A 21,334-nucleotide genomic window follows, 5' to 3' on the forward strand; every position below is an offset into this window, starting at 1 on the left:
TTCTTTTCCTTAAAATATGTTGCAGAAATCATTGTAGCCATCACTGTAATCTCTTTCCTCAGTTATTTTAGGAATGAATAGCCACACCTATTGACTTATGGCAGAGAGCAAAGAGGAACTAAAGAGCCTCTTGATGAAAATGAAAGAGGAGAGTGAAAAGTTGGGGGGTCAGGATGGGGAACACATGTACACCCATGGCTGATTCATGTCAATGTATGGCAAAAACCACTACAATATTATAAAGTAATTAGCCTCCAATTAAAATAAATAAATCAATTTTTTTTTAAAGTTGGCTTAAAACTCAACATTCAAAAAACTAAGATCATGGCATCCGGTCCCATCACTTCATGGCAAATAAATGGGGAAACACTGGAAACAGTGGGAGAATTTATTTTCTTTGGCTCCAAAATCACTGCAGATGGTGACTGCAGCCATGAAATTAAAAGACACTTGCTCCTTGGAAGAAAAGCTATGACCAACCTAGATAGCTTATTAAAAGCAGAAACATTACTTTACCAGCAAAGGTCCATCTAGTCAAAGCTATGGTTTTTCCAGTAGTCATGTATGGATGTGAGAGTTGGACTACAAAGAAAGCTGAGCACTGAAGAATTGATGCTTTTGAACTGTGGTGTTGGAGAAGACTCTTGAGTCCCTTGGACTGCAAGGAGATCCAACCAGTCCATCCTAAAGGAAATCATCCTGAATATTCACTGGAAGGACTGATGCTGAAGCTGAAGCTCCAATACTTTGGCCACCTGATGTGAAGAATCGACTAATTGGAAAAGACCCTGGTGCTGGGAAAGACTGAAGGCAGGAGGAGAAGGGGCAACAGAGGATGAGATGGTTGGATGGCATCACCAATGCGATGGACATGAGTTTGAGTAGGCTCCGGGAGTTGGTGAAGGACAGGGAAGCCTGACGTGCTGCAGCCCATGGGGTAGCAAAGAGTTGGACATGACTGAGGGGCTGAACTGAACTGAATTGACTTTGGATGTCACCTCCTCTCACATCCCCGCCTGCCTCTGGTGGTGGGGTAGAGGCCGTGAGTGCCTGGAGGCCAAGGAACAGGAGGGGCCAGGAGGGAAGGAGCCTGAATCTTCAGTGCAGCCTTTTTGCAGACTGGGAATAATTGAATGTTTTCGGTCCTGAATTTTTGGCTGAAGCAGTGGCGCCGCTCCCTGAGAACCAGGATGTCTGTGTCTCCGCTCCTGTTCCTGAGTGTTGCTCGTGCTCCATGTCCTGGGAGGGAAGGAGAAGGCTGGGAAGAGTCCAGCTGCAGCGGCGGCTGCCCTGGGGCGGACACGCCCTGCCTGTCCCTCGGTGGCTCTCCCTCTGGCAGCAGCAGCCTGTGTTCCCTGGGAAAACCCCTTCATGTCTGTTTCACGCTATCCAGCCTCATCTTTGCTTCCCCGTACTGATTTCAGTGATCCGGGGGCCCCTGGTCTCCTTGTTTCCTGCCCCTGGGTGGAGCCACTGGGGCTGAGGCCTCATGGAGGACCCAGAAGAACTTTGCTGGGCTAGTTATCTCTTCTACACCAAAGGGGACGCCAAAGAAGGGTGCCTTTTAACGTGGAGAGGGTGCAGCAGTCACCTGATCCCGCTGCCCACCACCTGCCTGGGCAACAGAAGGTGGTAACCATCTGTTTGTCCCAGTGTGACCAGATCTCATACAAAACACAGCTAGCAGGCGGGGATGTATCGTTCAGGACACACATAAACCTGCCATTCCAGGGAGAATTCTGGTGCTAATTTAGATGCGAATGGAATGGCTCGGCTAGAGCTGATCACGGAAAGGTCGGGGTGTCTATATGCTCAGTGTCCTTCCCACGCTGTGCATGTAGCTGATGCGCTGCCGCGATTGTGGGCATGAGGCCGGGCTGGGTTCTAGCTTCACTTTGGGGAGAGCTTTGACTTTGCCCAAGTGGAAAGTGTCAATTCCTCCCTTACCTCTCATCCCCTTTTTCAAAGAAAACAAATTCTTTATTTTGTCCATTTCTGAGAAACGACATTTTAATTAAAATGCAGATGCACTGTTGGAGCTCTCAGGCTAAGGTAAAAAGGAGTGGACTGACAGTAAATTCAGTTGCCCCCCTGTCCACAGAACCGACCTCAGCTCTCCATGCAGTTCACCAAGATCCAGGCCTTGCTGGGAGATAGCCTGGAGTGCAGGGCGCTGGTGGGGAAAGGCTGTGAATTGGTTGGGTTTTTGCACTGCTACTTTAGTGTTTTTTTCAAATGTTGTAACTATTAATTTAATGCACAGCCAGAAACTTATTTTCTACATTTCTGTTTATGCATTTTCTTAATTGAATGTAACGAGACATATACATGCAAAATGTATTACATATAGTTGGAACCAAATATTTATATAAAAGTTTGGCAAAACAGGACTTATTTTTACTACATGCAGTCTATTCCAGTACTTTCTGTTTGAACCTGGTCTAACTATGAGTGGACCAAGGCATTGATTGTTTTACCTGCTTTGGGTCTCAAACTATGGTTTGAAAGACTTGTTTAAGCAGTTGGTGAAGGGCACTTGGCGTGAAGGACAACTCAGGTAGGGGCCAGTGGAGGTGGAAAGGGTGGTGAAGAGGTTTCAAAAAACAGACTAAACTGGACTGCATAGCAGGAAAAATAAGTACCTGTGTCAGGGTCTCATTCTAGAACTTGGGCTGAGAAGTAGGCATGTGAAAGTGCCTAGGCAAATATCCTGTTTGGGTTCATGGTTGTACCTTCTTGTAAAGGATAATTATTTGTCTGTAGGACCTGAGTTTTCCTTAAGTTATTGCAGCCATTGTGGTCTGCCTTTAGTAAGAAAGAACATTCCCAAGCTTTATTTTATTGTGTATTATATGGCAGAACCTCATTTACCCTTTCTGCTGGAATTTCTATGTAAATTTGTAGCTGCAGTTCTTTATAGAACAAGGTCAGTAAATACTGACACACAACCGTGAGGCAGAAAGGTCCTCCTTACATCAGCACCGACTGTCCTTCACGACTGGCACACGAGGAGGCGGCTGCTTTCTCGTTTGGCTGGTCCTTGCTCTTTGGGGCATTGGCAGAACCTGAATTTTACAGTCTGCACAGCCCAGCCGCCCGCCCCTGGTGGCTCATCATTAGCTTTCAAGTGATCACACTTAGGCTCTGGTCTCATCCTCCTTTAAGGAGGTTTCCTATTTGGAGGATTAGAGGAAGTTTCTGAGAAGTCAAGATAATGGGGCGGGAGAAGATTTTCTAGGATAAAAGGCTTCTAAGGGCTCTGAGAATGTGGAGGAGGAAAGAGGGGGAAAGAGAAGGGAACCAGATTTTCTTGGTTTGGGTATTCATTTAAGGTGAGGATGACCTCGATTCATAAAGACTTTGCAACCCGATGCTTAATAGAGTTGGGCTTTAATATTTATAGCACGTTATGTAAATGCTGCCCCTCCAAGTGCTTCCTTAAATCCTCTTAGCTTATAAATGACAGCTTGGATTTCTAAAAAAAAAAACACAGAAATCTTTTCATTTATCCGGTTTAAGAGTAGTAAACAATAGATGCTTAATGCCCGCCTTTCATGCCAGGTCCCAAACACTGAGACTTAGATGCTCAAGAGTTTATCGCTGTGCTTTGGAGCTGATTACAGCCATGCATAACTAAAGAGGGGAAAAGCTGGCGCTACACTGTTGCTGCAAAGGCAGCTCCTGGACTTGCGTGTAGCATGTCAGCTCAGCAGTGCTCCACAGGTAAGTTGAAAACACAGAAACTACACACGTGGTTCCTTTGGAATGATTGTTGTTGTCATTTAGTCTCTTGGTCGTGTCCAACTTTTTTGTGATCCCATGGGCTGTAGTCCGCCAGGCTCCTCTGTCCCTGGGATTTCCCAGGCAAGAATACTCAAGTTGCCATTTCCTTCCCCAGAGGATCTCCCTACCCAGGAATCGATTAATGCTACTTCTTTTTTCTTCTAGTAATCAAGATTGTTAGGGAATTCAAATTTTGTGTTAATGATTTTAGGTTAAATTTTTACTCTAGGGAGATTGCAGTCATGCAATGGGGGTGAGCTAATGGAACTATGTGTTTGGTGGTGGTGTCAGTCCTTTCCCCTTAATTGTTCTGGGTGACATCAGTTATTCTGTAATTTTTATTTTAAAAAAAGTCCCCACTCACTGGGGCCTTCAGATCTCATGCAGAGAAGAGGGAAGAATTAAAAATCTTAAGCTCAGCTTTGGCAAATGTAAATTGCCAGGTCCTTGGAGGCTGTCATTTGCTCAGGAAATGTTTATTAAGTACCGTCTGTGCGCAGGGCTCTTTCCATTGCCCTGCGGTAATAAAGAAAAAGATGCAGCTTGCGTCCCAGGACAGCATTGTAAGTGCCGTGAGCCTGGGGCTAGAGAACGCAGGAGAACACAGGGATAGAAGCTGTTTGTTCAGAAGCAGGGCAGCCCACGAGGAGGACTCTTCTTCAAATAATTTGTCTGCCAAGTGGTTGGTGCTTACCTGTTTCCTGTGCTTTATTTGGACGCAGAGAGCTTTTACATCTGGTCAGATGACACAGGGGTGTGTTGGGTGAGGAGTCATAAGATTGAGTGGGGAATGGAAGGGCCGCACGCAGTGCTCAGGCCACTTGGGGTACTGTCAGTGGGCTCTGAGAGTGCATTCAGATGTACTGTAGGGGCCTGGCCGGACGCAGCGCTCAGGCCACTCGGGGTACTGTCAGTGGGCTCTGAGAGTACATTCAGCTGTACTGCAGGGGCCTTGCTTACAATAAAGAAAACAGACAGAACTGATTTGGTAATATCTGTGTGGACTCAGACACTTACTCCTTGGAAGGAAAGTTATGACCAAGCTAGATAGCATATTCAAAAGCAGAGACATTACTTTGCCAACAAAGGTTCATCTAGTCAAGGCTATGGTTTTTCCTGTGGTCATGTATGGATGTGAGAGTTGGACTGTGAAGAAGGCTGAGCGCCGAAGAATTGATGCTTTTGAACTGTGGTGTTGGAGGAGACTCTTGAGAGTCCCTTGGACTGCAAGGAGATCCAACCAGTCCATTCTGAAGGAGATTAGCCCTGGGATTGCTTTGGAAGGAATGATGCTAAAGCTGAAACTCCAGTACTTTGGCCACCTCATGCGAAGAGTTGACTCTGATGCTGGGAGGGATTGGGGGCAGGAGGAAAAGGGACGACAGAGGATGAGATGGCTGGATGGCATCACTGACTCGATGGACCTGAGTCTGGGTGAACTCCGGGAGTTGGTGATGGACAGGGAGGCCTGGCGTGCTGCGATTCATGGGGTCACAAAGAGTCGGACTCGACTGAGTGACTGAACTGAACTGAACTGAACTGATATGGAATTCATAAAAGTAATTCAAGCCTTTCTGTGCAGATGCATCCTTGCGAGAGCTGTCCACACTTACATAGCAGGTCTGAAGATCTGGTTTCTAAACTGAGTTGTGGATTTTGAAGGCAGAAAAGGAGAAGAGGAAAGCATTTTTAAAGGAATGGCCCAGTAACAGTATGATAAAATGACAGCTAACACTTTTAAAGTGAGGAGAAAAGAAGATCGACTACTGGAAAAGAAAAGATGTGATCACTCAAAATTTATCACCATCTGTTTCTTTTAGCATCAAGTGTGTTTGACTCATGGCAGGGGAGATATCTAAGCTTTCTAGGGTATAAGGCTGAAATCTGAAATTTTGAACCGTTTCCCTGGTAATTCTCATACAACCTTGTTTGAGTCTTTTTGTATTATAGACAGTATGGCAGTTGATGGCCCCTGTTCTGCCTTTAGGTCTTCCCAGGTGGCTCAGTGGTAAAGAATCCGCCTGCCAGTGCCTGCAATTGCAGGAGACATGGGTTTAATCCCCTCAAGAAGGAAATGACAACCCACTGCAGTATTCTTGCCTGGAAAATCCCACGGACAGAGGACCCTGGCGGGCTACAGTCTATAGGGTCGAAAAGAGTCAGACATGACTTAGCACAATTCTGCCTTTAGGAAGACAAAGCAATGTATACTCACTCTTAAAATATTCCCAGTCAAAATGTTTAAAATAAAAATTTGTTGCTTTAAGCATCAAATCCTCAGTTCTTTGAAAAACTTGACTCTTTAGAGGAGTCTGTTTCCTGAAAGATTGATGTTTTACTGCATGGGAAAATCACAGCACATAGAAAATAGTAATCTGTATTATTTAAAAAGTCACAGTTACTTTATAAGCAGTAAACTCTTACAGCAGTTTATTAATAATACTTTATGTATATTATTCAGTTATAAAATTCTGACTTGCAACTTGCCTAAAACGTATCTGAACTTCTGCAGCGTTTTGTTTCTGCACCTGACATTTGCTATTTATTATATTTAGTGTGCTAGATCATAAATAGAACCCATCTTCCTGGACAGGAAATGTGTTGTTTCTAGCTTCTTGTTCATAAGAAATCCCAATAAAGGTTTATTGAATGACTAGTAAGGGAACAAGTTATACTGAGCTTTCTAATTAATCCTTTTTATGGACCATGAACATACTTTCTATTATCTTTTCCCTCTTTGTGATTACACACTAAAATCTTGATGGTATTTGAACTGCATCTGGTGTATCAAGGTTGTCAGAACACTTGAATTGCTTCTTTCTGCCTTTGCTTTTCCCTTACTGAATTAAAAGGTGGAATCAGCATGAGATTTTGAGGAATGTGAATAGGTTAGGGGCTTCAAATGAAGCTCTGAAGTGTGCTCTCGTGGCAGGCGTGTTCTTGCCTTGGTGGGGTCACCACGGTGAGGCTGGGGGCCGTTGGAGAGGCACGGATCGCAGCATCGGGGGAGGCGGCAGGCGTGTTCTTGCCTTGATGGGGTCACCACGGCGAGGCTGGGGGCCATTGGAGAGGCACGGATTGCAGCATCGGGGGAGGCGGCAGGTGTGTTCTTGCCTTGATGGGGTCACCACGGTGAGGCTGGGGGCCGTTGGAGATGCACGGATCGCAGCATCGGGGGAGGCTCACCTGCGTTCCCTCTGTCGTTGGGCCCAGGTGACTGTGGAGGAGGTCATGACCACCACCGCCTACCTGGACCTTTTTCTGCGCAGCATCTCCGAGCCAGCACTGCTCGAGACCTTCCTCCGCTTTATCCTGTTGCACCAGCACGAGAATGTCCACATCTTGGATACACTCACGAGCCGAATCAACACCCCATTCCGGGTAAGGAGAGCCCCAGTGGAAGGGAAGTTATGACTCAGGACACAGTTCAGGAGAGTTTGTTTTTGGGATAAAACTGTGAATATTCTCTTCTTTTTATTTACCCTCCTTTTATTTTCCTTTCAGCCTTTACTTTTCTGTTTTGGAAGAGATGAGCTAGATTGTTTTGCTGCCTGGAGCCCTTCTGTCTGGGAGGTGGAAGTTACTGCCTTTTCTAGACAGTTTTCTCAGTTTGTCTGGGTTGACACTTTCTTGCGTAGAACCAGCAGAATGTGCTTCCGAGGAGACAAGGAACAGGGGATGGGGCTGAAGCTCAAGTAAAGCCAAAGTCTGGGTATTAGAGATCATATTTCTGTCCATAAGTGGTTTGAAATGCACGTCTGGGCACGTGTGAATTTAGGTAGTCATTCTTTGTTTGGTGCTCTGATTAACTTTGAAAATCCTGTCATACCTTTAGTGTAATCTTTTGCAGCCCTCTCCCCATAGGCTGCCTCTGTTTAATTGCAATTATTATTTTAAAAGCAAAGGTATATTGGAAGAAAATGAAAACACTAGTTTGCAAAGATCCATATATCCTAATGGTTATATATAAGCAGCATTATTGTAAGGCGCAGCGGCTGCGCTTTGCTGGAGCACCAAGGTAAGAGAAACCCAAGTAAGACGGTAGGTGTTACAAGAGGGCATCAGAGGGCAAACACACTGAAACCATACTCACAGAAAACTAGTCAGTCTAATCACACTAGGACCACAGCCTTGTCCAACTCAATGAAACTAAGCCATGCCCGACTGGCTGACAGAATGTCCACTGGAGAAGGGAATGGCAAACCACTTCAGTATTCTTGCCTTGAGAACCCCATGAACAGTATGAAAAGGCAAAATGATAGGATACTGAAAGAGAAACTCCCCAGGTCAGTAGGTGCCCAATATGCTACCGGAGATCAGCAGAGAAATAACTCCAGAAAGAATGAAGGGATGGAGCCAAAGCAAAAACAATACCCAGCTGTGGATGTGACTGATGATAGAAGCAAGGTCCAATGCTATAAAGAGCAATATTGCATAGGAACCTGGAATGTCAGGTCCACGAATCAAGGCAAATTGGAAGTGGTCAAACAGGAGATGGCAAGAGTGAATGTCGACATTCTAGGAATCAGCGAACTGAAATAGACTGGAATGGGTGAATTTAACTCAGATGACCATTATATCTACTACTGCGGGCAGGAATCCCTCAGAAGAAATGGAGTGGCCATCATATCATGGTCAACAAAAGAGTCCGAAATGCAGTACTTAGATGCAATCTCAAAAACGACAGAATGATCTCTGTTCGTTTCCAAGGCAAACCATTCAATATCACAGTAATCCAAGTCTATGCCCTAACCAGTAACGCTGAAGAAGCTGAGGTTGAACGGTTCTATGAAGACCTACAAGACCTTTTAGAACTAACACCCAAAAAAGATGTCCTTTTCATTATAGGGGACTGGAATGCAAAAGTAGGAAGTCAAGAAACACCTGGAGTAACAGGCAAATTTGGCCTTGGAATATGGAATGAAGCAGGGCAAAGACTAATATAGTTTTGCCAAGAAAATGCACTGGTCATAGCAAACACCCTCTTCCAACAACACAAGAGAAGACTCTACACATGGACATCACCAGATGGTCAACACCGAAATCAGATTGATTATATTCTTTGCAGCCAAAGATGGAGAAGCTCTATACAGTCAGCAAAAACAAGACCAGGAGCTGACTGTGGCTCAGACCATGAACTCCTTATTGCCAAATTCAGACTGAAATTGAAGAAAGTAGGGAAAACCACTAGACCATTCAGGTATGACCTAAATTGAATCCCTTATGATTATACAGTGAAAGTGAGAAATAGATTTAAGGGCCTAGATCTGATAGATAGAGTGCCTGATAAACTATGGAATGAGGTCCATGACATTGTACAGGAGACAGGGATCAAGACCATCCCCATGGAAAAGAAATGCAAAAAAGCAAAATGGCTGTCTGGGGAGGCCTTACAAATATCTGTGAAAAGAAGAGAAGCAAAAAGCAAAGGAGAAAGGAAAGATATAAGCATCTGAATGCAGAGTTCCAAAGAATAGCAAGAAGAGATAAGAAAGCCTTTCTCAGCAATCAGTGCAAAGAAATAGAGGAAAACAACAGAATGGGAAAGACTAGAGATCTCTTCAAGAAAATTAGAGATACCAGGGGGACATTTCATGCAAAGATGGGCTCGATAAAGGACAGAAATAGTATGGACCTAACAGAAGCAGAAGATATTAAGAAGAGGTGGCAAGAATACACAGAAGAACTGTACAAAAAAGAACTTCACGACCCAGATAATCACAATGGTGTGATCACTCATCTAGAGCCAGATATCCTGGAATGTGAAGTCAAGCGGGCCTTAGAAAGCATCACTATGAACAAAGCTAGTGGAGGTGATGGAATTCCAGTTGAGCTATTTCAAATCCTGAAGGATGATGCTATGAAAGTGCTGCACTCAATATGCCAGCAAATTTGGAAAACTCAGCAGTGGCCACAGGACTGGAAAAGGTCAGTTTTCATTCTAATCCCAAAGAAAGGCAATGCCAAAGAATGCTCAAACTACTGCACAATTGCACTCATCTCACATGCTAGTAAAGTAATGCTCAAAATTCTGCAAGCCAGGCTTCAGCAATACGTGAACCATGAACTTCCAGATGTTCAAGCTGGTTTTAGAAAAGGCAGAGGAACCAGGGATCAAATTGCCAACATCCTCTGGATCATGGAAAAAGCAAGAGAGTTCCAGAAAAACATCTATTTCTGCTTTATTGACTATGCCAAAGCCTTTGACTGTGTGGATCACAATAAACTGTGGAAAATTCTTAGAGAGATGGGAATACCAGACCACCTGATCTGCCTCTTGAGAAATCTGTATGCAGGTCAGGAATCAACAGTTAGAACTGGACATGGAACAACAGACTGGTTCCAAATAGGAAAAGGAGTACATCAAGGCTGTATATTATCATCCTGCTTATTTAACTTATATGCAGAGTACATCATGAGAAACGCTGGGCTGGAAGAAACACAAGCTGGAATCAAGATTGCCAGGAGAAATATCAATAACCTCAGATATGCAGATGACACCACCCTTATGGCAGGAAGTGAAGAGGAACTAAAAAGCCTCTTGATGAAAGTGAAAGTGGAGAGTGAAAAAGTTGGCTTACAGCTCAACATTCAGAAAACGAAGATCATGGCATCTGGTCCCATCACTTCATGGGAAATAGATGGGGAAACAGTGGAAACAGTGTCAGACTTTATTTTTTTGGGCTCCAAAATCACTGCAGATGGTGACTGCAGCCATGAAATTAAAAGACACTTACTCCTTGGAAGGAAAGTTATGACCAACCTAGATAGCATATTCAAAAGCAGAGACGTTACTTGGCCAACAAAGGTCCATCTCGTCAAGGCTATGGTTTTTCCAGTGGTCATGTATGGCTGTGAGAGTTGGACTGTGAAGAAGGCTGAACGATGAAGAATTGATGCTTTTGAAGTGTGGTGTTGGAGAAGACTCTTGAGAGTCCCTTGGACTGCAAGGAGATCCAACCAGTCCATTCTGAAGGAGATCAGTCCTGGGTGTTCTTTGGAAGGAATGATGCTAAAGCTGAAACTCCAGTACTTTGGCCACCTCATGCGAAGAGCTGACTCATTGGAAAAGACTCTGATGCTGGGAGGGATTGGGGGCAGGAGGAGAAGGGGATGACAGAGGATGAGATGGCTGGATGGCATCACTGACTCGATGGACGTGAGTCTGGGTGAACTCCGGGAGTTGGTGATGGACAGGGAGGCCTGGTGTGCTGTGATTCATGGGGTCGAGAAGAGTCGGACACGACTGAGCGACTGAACTGAACTGAACTGAAGCAGCATTATTTGCAATTTGCAAAGTGTCCAAGTTATGGAAGCAACCAAACTGTCCATCAACAAATTAATGGATAAAGAATATGTGGTGGGACTTCCCTGGTGGTCCAGTGGCTAAGAATCTGCCTTCCAGTGCAGGGGACACAGGTTCGACCCCTGGTTCAGGAAGATTCTCCATGCACAGGACAACGAATTCCGTGCCTCACAACTGGTGAACCCTCGGCGCTCTAGAGCCTGTGCTCTGCAACAGGAGAAACCTGTGCCTGGAGCTAGAGAGTAACCCCAAGTAGAGAAAGCCCTTGGATGACACTGATACCTAGTGCAGCCAAAAGAAGGGAAAAAAATAGAAAAAAAAAGGGAATGAAATTTTGCCATTTGCAAGAACTTGGATGGACTTGGAGGGCTTTATGCTAAATGAAGTAAGTCAGACAGAGAAACACATGCTCTATAATACCGCTTATATGTAGAATTTAGAAAATACAACAAACTAGTAAGTAAAACAGCCAAGAAGCTGACTCACAGCTATAGATAACGAATGTGGTTACCAGTGGTGAGCTGGAACGTGTAGGGGGGAAAAGGGATATTATGAAATCATGTGTGAAACTTTCGAAAACTGTAAAGCACCATAGAATTTAAAGAATTTTTCATTCAATAAAAACAAATCAAAAGCTTCAAATAAAGTTGGGTTTTTGAAAAGACTGACAAAATTGGCAAACTTTTAGCTAGACTACTAAGGAAGAAAGTAAGAAGAGTCAAATTAATAAAATCCAGGATGAAAGAAGGGATATTACTATTGACCTTACAGAACTAAAAAGGATTATGAGGGATACTGTGAACAACTATGTGCCAAAAGATTGGATACTTTAGATGAAACAGGCAAGTTCTAGAAAGATACAGTCTTCTGGGACTGATTCAAGAAGAAATCGAAAATGTATAAACAAGTAAGAACTCTTGTGTTTCAAAGAACACCATTAAGAAACTGAAAAGACAGCTGACACAGTAGGAAGAAATCTGTGCAAGTCATGTCTCTGATAAGATACTTGTATGTAGAATTACAAACTCCTGGGACTCAATAATAAAAAGACAGATACAGGGTGCTGAGCACCTTGACAGTGATTTGCCCAGGTTACTATGGTGACATATAGAAAGGACTCAGAATGGGGAAAGGAGATGCTGAGCGGTAATCCTGGCAGAAAGAGAAGATTTCCTAGGAAAGGTGGTGCCTAGGGTCAGTCTTAGAGAATAAGGAGGCTTTATCCTGCGGAAGAGACAGAGGAAGGCATTCCAGGCAGAAAAACGGGATGTGCAGAGGCATGGAGTGAGTGGAATGAAGTACGTTGCTTCTGCCCAACTGTAAGGGGTGGCCTGAGTCCAAGAGATGTTTTGGGGCACACCAAGTACAGTTCTTTCTCTGCAGCACTGTTACGAATTTCATTAACCAGGTTGTAAACTGGTCCTGCCTAGAAGATGGACTAGCGCTTATTCTCCTGTACAAACAGTAAGAGCCTCAATTACTTATGTGGCTGGATAGAACAATAAATGCTTACTCCCCAAAGGACACAGTGATTTTAGAATGTACCTTTGGGAACCTTCTCTGTTGGGCTCTTTATCCTTCCTTTTTGGAAATTAGAGATGGCAAGAATTCTTTTTCTTTTTTTTTTTTAATGAAAAAAGTATTTAATGAAATACTTCAGGAAAGTATATCATCACCCCTCAGCACTATGGGAAATGGAACTCAGGAAAATCTTTGCCCCAAAGCCAAGAAACAAATCAAAAGGAGTTGAGGTTTGGGGCTGGGGACTCTAGGTAGAGAGTTGGCCGGGGTATATGCAATTTTCTTTTAGCCCTATCTTGTAAAAAATCAATGTCATATTTGAAAATAACTAGAAGGGTCTTCTCTGGCACTCCAGTGATTAAGACTCTGGGCTCCCAATGCTGGGGATCCAGGATTTGATCCCTGGGGGTCAGGGAACTAGATCCCACATGTTGCAACTAAGACTCTGCATGCCACAATTATTAATACAAGCTCCTGCATGCCATAACAAAGACTCCTCACAGCCAAATAAATAAACAAAATATTTAAAAAAGAAAATAGGAAAACAAATGACATAAGTAGATCGTGTGTGTGTGTGTGTGCGTGTGTGTGTTGGGGAGTTGTAGGGGGCGTGTTTATCTGGATCTTACATGAGCATAGGCATTTTGTAGGAGAGTGATTCTGCATAGTGGCATAATCCCAGGGATAGATTGTCGAATCAAATCCTACAGGAGAACTGGTGGTCTGAATATACATTTTCTCTGGCAGCAGCATCTTTAAAAAAAAAAAATAATAATAAAACTACTTAAAAAATGAAGGCCATTTTATTTTGTCATTCTGAATTATTTACCGTCTTTGGGGGTTACAGAGGTCCCTTCAGTGTCTGAAACAGAACGTGTGTTTGTTGCTTCCCAGCTTTGTGTGGTGTCCCTGGCATTATTTAGAACTCTCATCGGTTTACATTGTGAAGATGTGATGTTACAACTAATTCTAAGGTGAGTTGCCACCTTTTGTCTCCTTTAAAGAACAACCTACACTATTGCTGTTTATTTTCCTTTGATAGTATGAGCTAAGTAAGGGCCATGCTTCTAAGAAAGAAAATAATCAAGAAAATCAGCTTAACTTCTGCATTATTGCCCAAGGTTAAAAGTATTTAGAGGGGCAAAGGCATTATATTATACATGTGCTCCTGGAAAAAATAAATAGAACGTTTGGAAACTTTCAGAAGTGTTATGAAAGCTCTTCTGGTCTGTAACTGGATGTCTTTCTCCCAAAGTACATTTTTAGGAGACTCATGTTATTGAGAACAACTTTTCTCAATATGAAATGCTGTTGGTGTATAGAAATTATTCTATGACTTTTGCTTTAGTAACGGTATGGCTACAGTGCTCACTGCCTGGCTTGCAAGTATTTTTCAATTAAATTCGGTAAATATTTAATGAGTACTTCCTGTGTATAGTTCAGAAGGGCGTGGGTGGAGGGACGAACTGAAAAGGGCATCCGTATACACAGGGCAGAGAAGGTCTGTCCTTCAGATGTCCAGGTGGGAACGGTGTCATGAATGGGCTGGGGTCTGGAGATGGGTGTCCGGAGTCAAAGTGGACTGCCAGCAAGACAACATCAGTTTGGTCATTGGGCAGGAGACTCAGGGACGCCGAGTCCTGCCTCATCCCAGCCTGTCCTCTCAGGGTCGCTGAGAGGAGCATCTGCTTTTGTGAAGGAAGAGAGTTGACGAGGGCCTGTGCTCCCGCACTCCCCTCCGTGGTCTGGACGCAGTAAGGAAAGAGTCGACTAGCTCGCTGGGTGCCTGCTCCACCCCCACCGTCCATAGACCCTGCTGCTGACCCCTCCTGGGACAGAGGGTGCTGAGAGCAAGACAAGAGGGAGGAGACCTGGGCTGCCCCTGGTCCCACTGCAGTTTAGACATGGTGTGAGCAGGATTACTGAGGAGCTGGCGTTCCAAGAGGTGTCTGGCCCTGGAGAAGTTTCAGGGCATGGCCAAGTGTGGTTCTGGGAACAGCAGCAGAGACGTCATCCAGGAACTCATGAAAACACACATCCTTGGCCGTCTTCTCCCAGACAAGCTGAATCAGGAACTGGTGGTGGGTGGGGCCTGGCAAGCAGTGTTTTGTTTAGCTCCGGGGGATTCTGATGCCAGGCTGAGTTTGAGAACTACTGGTTTGAGGAAGGTGCAGTATAGATGTGTCACCCTGCAAAAGGGAGCGATAGAAGCACCACAGGGGGAGTCAGCGGGCGGCCTGGTGATGGAGGCCTTGCAGAGTCACTGTTTTATAGGAGAACATCGCTTATTAATTTTGGGCTTCTGGAGGGTTTCGATCAGGCCATCAGTAACTGATCTTAGGGCCTTAGCAAAGAACGAATCTGCTCATAAGTACATACCCTGGGTCGTTCAGGGTATGACTCATTCGTTTTCTGTCCTAAAAGGGTTATGTCCGCTTCGCATCAGGTCTCTCCTGATGTGACAGTGCATTAGTGGCGCCTGGATGAAAGCCGTCAGAGCAGCTTGTTAAAGCCTGTTTGGTGTCAGAGCCAAAGTTCGCTTCCAACAAGGGTAAATCCTGGTTATATTTAAACGTTAGATCCTTGAATGTCGCTTCTTTGACAGCAGGGAAAGCAGCTGTCCTCTGCAGTGGGCCTGGAAGCCTGGCCCCATGTCCCAGCCCTGGTCACCGGGGGAGGCTGAGCCAGGGGGGCAGATGCTTCTGCCCAGTGGCGTTGTCTACTCACAGGGTGGTGCTTGTGGTAAAAACTGTCCTCAGAGGTCGTATTTGTCAAAGCTTCTTTTGAGAGCCAGCTCTGTGCCTTATGAAGGTGAAGGAATCAGCTCGTGATTGAAACACACGTCGAGGTCAGTGCTTGGCATTTCCATGGTGAGTAAGGGCCTGTTGTTGCCCAGGAAAGTGCATGGTTGCAGGTGCTGAATGGAGTCATGGAGAAAGCGCTGGGTGTAGCCTCTGATCCACCCCACTCCAGTACTCTTGCCTGGAAAATCCCATGGACAGAGGAGCCTGGTAGGCTCCAGTCCATGGGGTCGCTAAGAGTCGGAGAGGACTGAGCGACATCACTTTCACTTTTCACTTTCATGCATTGGAGAAGGAAATGGCAACCCACTCCAGTGTTCTTACCTGGAGAATCCCAGGGACCGGGGAGCCTGGTGGGCTGCTGTCTATGGGGTCGCACAGAGTCGGACACGACTGAAGCAACGCAGCAGCAGCAGCCTCTGATCTCAGTGCTCCTAGCCTGAGTTTCTTCTTTGTTTCCTTATTGAGGAGGATGATGAGAATGTAATAGTAGATGCCCTTTATTTACTACTTTCTGTATTTCTGATTCTGCCACATTGCCTGGGGAATCTGAGAAGAACGAGTTGGGGATAGATGTAGAGGTCAGCACGCGGTAGACACGCAGGAAACCTCTGCTTCCTATCGTTGTCACCTGAATGGCTGATCCACCTCCCACCCCCCATACCCATTTAACAAGTACTTTTTCTGTTTTTTTTAAACGTTTTATTTTGTAGTAGAGTATAGCTGATTAACAGTGTTGTGATAATTTCAGGCAGAACAAGTATTTTTAATGGTAGTCAAATACACTCAACATTCAAAACACTAAGATCATGGCATCCGGTCCCATCACTTCTTGGCAGATAGATGGGGAAACAATGGAAACAGTGAGAGACTTGATTTTCTGGGGCTCCAAAATCACTGCAGATGGTGACTGCAGCCATGAAATTAAAAGACTCTTGCTCCTTGGAAGAAAAGCTATGAAAGCAAAGACATTACTTTGCCAATAAAGGTCCGTCTAGTCAAAGCTATGGTTTTTCCAGTGGTCATGTATGGATGTGAGAGTTGGACTATAAAGAAAGCTGAGTGCTGAAGAATTGATGCTTTTGAACTGTGGTGTTGGAGAAGCCTCTTGAGAGTCCCTTGGATGCAAGGAGATCCAACCAATCCATCCTAAAGGAGATCAGTCCTGGGTGTTCATTGGAAGGACTGATGCTGAAGCTGAAGCTCCAATACTTTTGCCACCTGATGCCAAGAATTGACTCATTAGAAAAGACCCTGATGCTGGGCAAGATTGAAGGCAGGAGGAGAAGGGGGCGACAGAGGATGAGATGGTTAGATGGCATCACTGACTCAATGGACATGAGTTTGAGTAAACTCCAGGAGTTGGTGATGGACAGGGAAGCCTGGCGTGCTGCAGTCCATAGGGTTGCAAAGAGTCGGACACGTGAACTGAGTCAAATACATAGAACCTAACCATACAGCTCAGTGATGTACATTCACATTATTGTACAGCCATTGCCACCATCCATCTCCAGAATTGTTCTCACCTCACAAAGAAAACCCCTTCTGTACCCCTTAAATCCTCACTCCCTGCCCCCCACCCCTGCCCCAGCCCATGGCAGCCACTATCCTGCCTTCTATTGCTCTGAATTTGCCTCTTCTAGGTGGACTAGTCCATGTAAGTGGACTCATGTAGTATTTGTCTTTTTGTGCCTGATTTATTTCACTTAGCACAGTGTCTTCAAGAGTCTTTCATGTTGTAGCAGGTGTCAGAATTTCCGTCCTTTTGAAGACCAAATAATACACCATTATTTACACCACATTTGGTTTACTCACTTATCTGTCACTGGACATTTTGGATTGCTTCCCGTTTTAGCTGCAATGAATAACCCTGCTGTGGCCACAGATACACAGATATGTCTCTTCAGAACCCTGCTTTCACTTCTTTTGTGTGGATATCCAGAAGTGAAGTTGCTGGATCATTCTGTGAAAATTTTTTTTTCTACAATAGCTGCACATTTTATAAGTCCACTGACAGTGTACAGGGTTCTGGTTGCTCCACAATCCTTGCCAATACTTATTATTTTCTGTTAAACTAAAAACTTTTTTTTTTAGAAATTAATGTTTATTTATTTGGCTGCATTGAGTCTTAGCAATGGCACACAGGCTTCACTGCCCTGCAGCATGTGGGATCTTAGTTCCTTTACCAGGGCTCAAACGCGAGTCCCCTGCCCTGGAAGCAGATTCTCAATGACTGGACCACTGGGTAAGTTCCCTAAAAATGGTATTTCGGCAATCAAGTAAGAATAACAGGCAGATTTAAAGAACCAGCTAGGGATTTTAGAAGTGGAAACTGTAATTATTAAAATGAAAAACTGAGTGTTTAGTGTAGATAACATTTAAGATACAGATTAAGAGAGAATTAATGCGATTGAAGAAGTTACTACTAAGTTTGCAGCAGAAAGAGATAAGGAGATTTACAATTCTGAGAACAAGGCTGTGAACAGTGGTGGCTGTAATGATAAGGTGTGTATCCAGTTAGGTCCATCTAGTCAAAGCTGAATCATGTATGGACGTGAGAGTTGGACCATAAAGAAAGCTGAGTGCCAAAGAATTGATGCTTTTGAACTGTGGTATTGGAGAAGGTTCTTTGAGAGTCTTGAGCTGCATGAAGATCAAACCAGTTAATCCTAAAGGAAATCAGTCCTGAATTGGAAGAACTGATGCTGAAGCTGAAACTCCAATACTTGGGCCACCTGATGTGAAGAACTGACTCATTGGAAAAGACCCTGATGCTGGGAAAGCTTGAAGGCAGGAGAAGGGGATGACAGAGGATGAGATGGTTGGATGGCATCACTGACTCGATGGACATGAGTTTGAGCAAACTTAGGGAGTTGGTGATGGACAGGGAGGCCTGGCGTGCTGCAGTCCATGGGGTTGCAAAGAGTTGGACACAACTGAGCAACTGAACCGAACTGAGTCCCTCCTATCTTTGGTTCTGTTTTCCAACGTTTCAGTTACCTATGGTCAACTGTGGTCCAGAAATATTAAGTGGAAACTTCTGGAAATAAACAGTTCATAGGTTTTAAATTGTGTGCTGTTCTGAGTAGTGTGATGGAATCTCAGGCCTCCCCTGCCAGGATCCCCAGTTATCGACAGAGTCTGCCCCTGATATCCAGCCATCAACATCTTCATGGCTCAGTGATCCAGGGTCACCTTAAGTGCACGTTTGTCCTTTGTATTGCGTCAGAAGGTCAGTGGCAGCCTGAGCCTGCGTCCCAAGGCTGACATTATTCACCTCACTTCATGCCATCATGTAGGCGTTTCATGGTCTCAGATCATCACAGGAAGGGAGAGTACAGCACAGTGAGACACTTTGAGAGGCAGACTGCATTCACATAACTTCCATTACAGTACATGGTTATAATTGCTGTATTTTATTACTGGATACTCCAAAAATGGATCCGTGAGCTAACACGTTATGTACTCTAGGGTGAAAACTGAATAGGCCAGACCATATTATCACTGGATAAATGAGCTGGATGTGATTTTTTCTCATTCTGCAGTACCACTTTGTAAATTAAAATATTGATGTTATCATGTCTGTCCATTTTCTAACACTAAAACTTTTCTAAAGTTGGGGAAAAACAGCTATTACTAGCTGTTGTTGCTATTCTCTTCCTGAGCCTAATCTATAAACTAAACTTTATCATAGGTTTGTATGTATAGAAAAAAGCACAGTATTTATAAGGTTCAGTACCATCCTCTGTTTTGGGCGTCAGTGGGGGTCTCGGAGTGTATCTCCTGCAGATAAGAGGGGCTTACTGTAATGAGAACAGTGTCTTTTCTGATTTAGAATCTGTACTAAAAGCAAAGGCAATGAAAAATCCTTATTTTTCTAGCCCTTTAAATGTTAAGGGACCTACGAGATATATTTATAAGCTGCCCTTTTTTGTTGCTGCTGTAGTCATTTGAATGTGCATGACAAACTTGTAGATCTGAGAGGCAATAGAGCAGTGACGATTATGTGACTCCTTTTGTGAGGTTATTTGTTACATGATAAAACTACATCAATTTTTGTTGCAACCCAAGCACTCTTAATTATTGACCTTTCAAAGTGATAATCTGTTTGTAACTGATTTTTTTTTTCCTTTAGCAAGATAATCAGAGTAGTAAGTTGGAATAAGGTACCGAGAAAGCAATGGCACCCCATTCTAGTACTCTTGCCTGGAAAATTCCATGGACGGAGGAGCCTGGTGGGCTGCAGTCCATGGGGTCGTGAAGAGTCAGACACCACTGAGCAACTTCACTTTCACGTTTTACTTTCATGCATTGGAGAAGGAAATGACAAGCCACTCCAGTGTTCTTGCCTGGAGAATCCCAGGGTCGGGAGAGCCTGGTGGGCTGCCGTCTGTGGGGTCGCACAGAGTCGGACACGACTGAAGCGACTTAGCAGCAGCAGCAGAGAGGCTATTTAGGGGCACAGAAAATGTAAGGGAAATTGTCCACCTTGAAGGATGTGACCTGTGATGGGCCAAAGGCAGGCAGGAACTGCTGACAGGCAGACTGCTGCTGCTAAGTCACTTGAGTCGTGTCCGACTCTGTGCGACCCCATAGACAGCAGCGCACCAGGCTCCCCCGTCCCTGGGATTCTCCAGGCAAGAACACTGGAGTGGCTTGCCATTTCCTTCTCCAATGCATGAAAGGGACAAGTGAAAGTGAAGTCACTCAGTCATGTCTGACTCTTAGCGACCCCATGGACTGCAGCCTACCAGGCTCCTCCATCCATGGGATTTTCCAGGCAAGAGTACTGGAGTGCGGTGCCATTGCCTTCTCCTGACAGGCAGACACTTGACAGATTACATGCCCCGCCCCGCCCCTCCCCCTCCCCCTCCCCCCCCTCCTCCACGCCCCCTCCCACCCCCCCCTCCACCCCCCCCCCGCCCCCACCGTGTTCGTGACACTTCCGGTTTAGGCACCACTGGGTTGCTTAATGCCCTGAATGCCACTTCTGAATACTCTGGTTGGGGTTTTTCCTTCACAGGTGCTGGTCCTTTGTCGGGTTTATGAACTGCATCACCTTTTGTGTTCAGGTAGAAACTATTTTGCTCAAAGAGAAGCTGTCTGTTCACTTCAGGAACATTCCCATCTTCTGTGAGCATTAGGTTTCTGGAGGAGAGGGGAAAAGAAGCCAACTTAGGGTACGGTGAATAGGAGAAATACGGCCAAAACATCTTTGAAAAACAAAGGAGCTTTTTGAAATTCACTCACGTTGCTTTTAAGATTTTTGCCCGTTGGTGCACACTGAGATTGCTGTTGCCTCCTAAGAAGCATCTTGCTTACTCCATCATACCTGACTGCTTTGTTTGTTTTTATTGTCAGTGTAGCAGCAGGCACTGTGTATGCTCTGTTATTGATTGGTTGTCACTGAATTGTTTCAGAAGTGATGATGATTTATTTTAACGAGTGATATCCAATAACATAGAACATGGATCCAGGGTTGCAGAGGGCTAGGGAGATAATGAAAAAAGCGAGGACAATGTAGGAAATAGTTTTTTTTCCTGCTGTATTGGGATGGCTTTGAGTAACCTGAGCCTCTAAAGCCATTTGTTAGTTTCCGATTATGTAATATTTACTGCTTCCTGAACTTAAATAAAATCCCACCCCAGGCAAATACCATTGAAATGAAAAGATAGTTTGATGCCAGTCATCTGTACGAAGTTTCCTAGGTGATTCTCCTGCTGTCATCACCCACTTAATCCCGACGGGCGGCATTTGGGGAACATCTGACTCCTTTCTGTTTCTAGTCTCTGTCTGTAACTGAGGGCAGGTGGTGGCTAGTGTGTGGTCCCCCACGCTTCTCTCTGGGATAGTCCTTCATTATAGAAGCACAGTAGTAGAAGTCCTGCTTTAAATGCAGGGGTGTTATTCATTTGGGTTGACT

At 44.7% G+C, this 21,334-nt stretch overlaps 1 protein-coding gene across 5 annotated transcripts in view; it reads left to right on the forward strand.

The window, feature by feature from the left end:
• The window catches only part of FAM160A1 (family with sequence similarity 160 member A1), a 307,897-nt gene that overhangs the window by 262,597 nt on the left and 23,966 nt on the right, over positions 1-21,334 (forward strand). For all 5 annotated transcript variants that reach the window (XM_027513440.1, XM_027513441.1, XM_027513442.1 and 2 more), the window contains 2 exons: positions 6,997-7,164; positions 13,505-13,584. In XM_027513440.1, coding sequence (XP_027369241.1) covers positions 6,997-7,164; positions 13,505-13,584 — 248 coding nt within the window. The remainder of the gene's footprint in view (positions 1-6,996; positions 7,165-13,504; positions 13,585-21,334) is intronic.

The sequence above is a fragment of the Bos indicus x Bos taurus genome, chromosome 17 (genome assembly GCF_003369695.1).
Source record: "Bos indicus x Bos taurus breed Angus x Brahman F1 hybrid chromosome 17, Bos_hybrid_MaternalHap_v2.0, whole genome shotgun sequence".
In the NCBI taxonomy this organism is placed as follows: domain Eukaryota; kingdom Metazoa; phylum Chordata; class Mammalia; order Artiodactyla; family Bovidae; genus Bos; species Bos indicus x Bos taurus.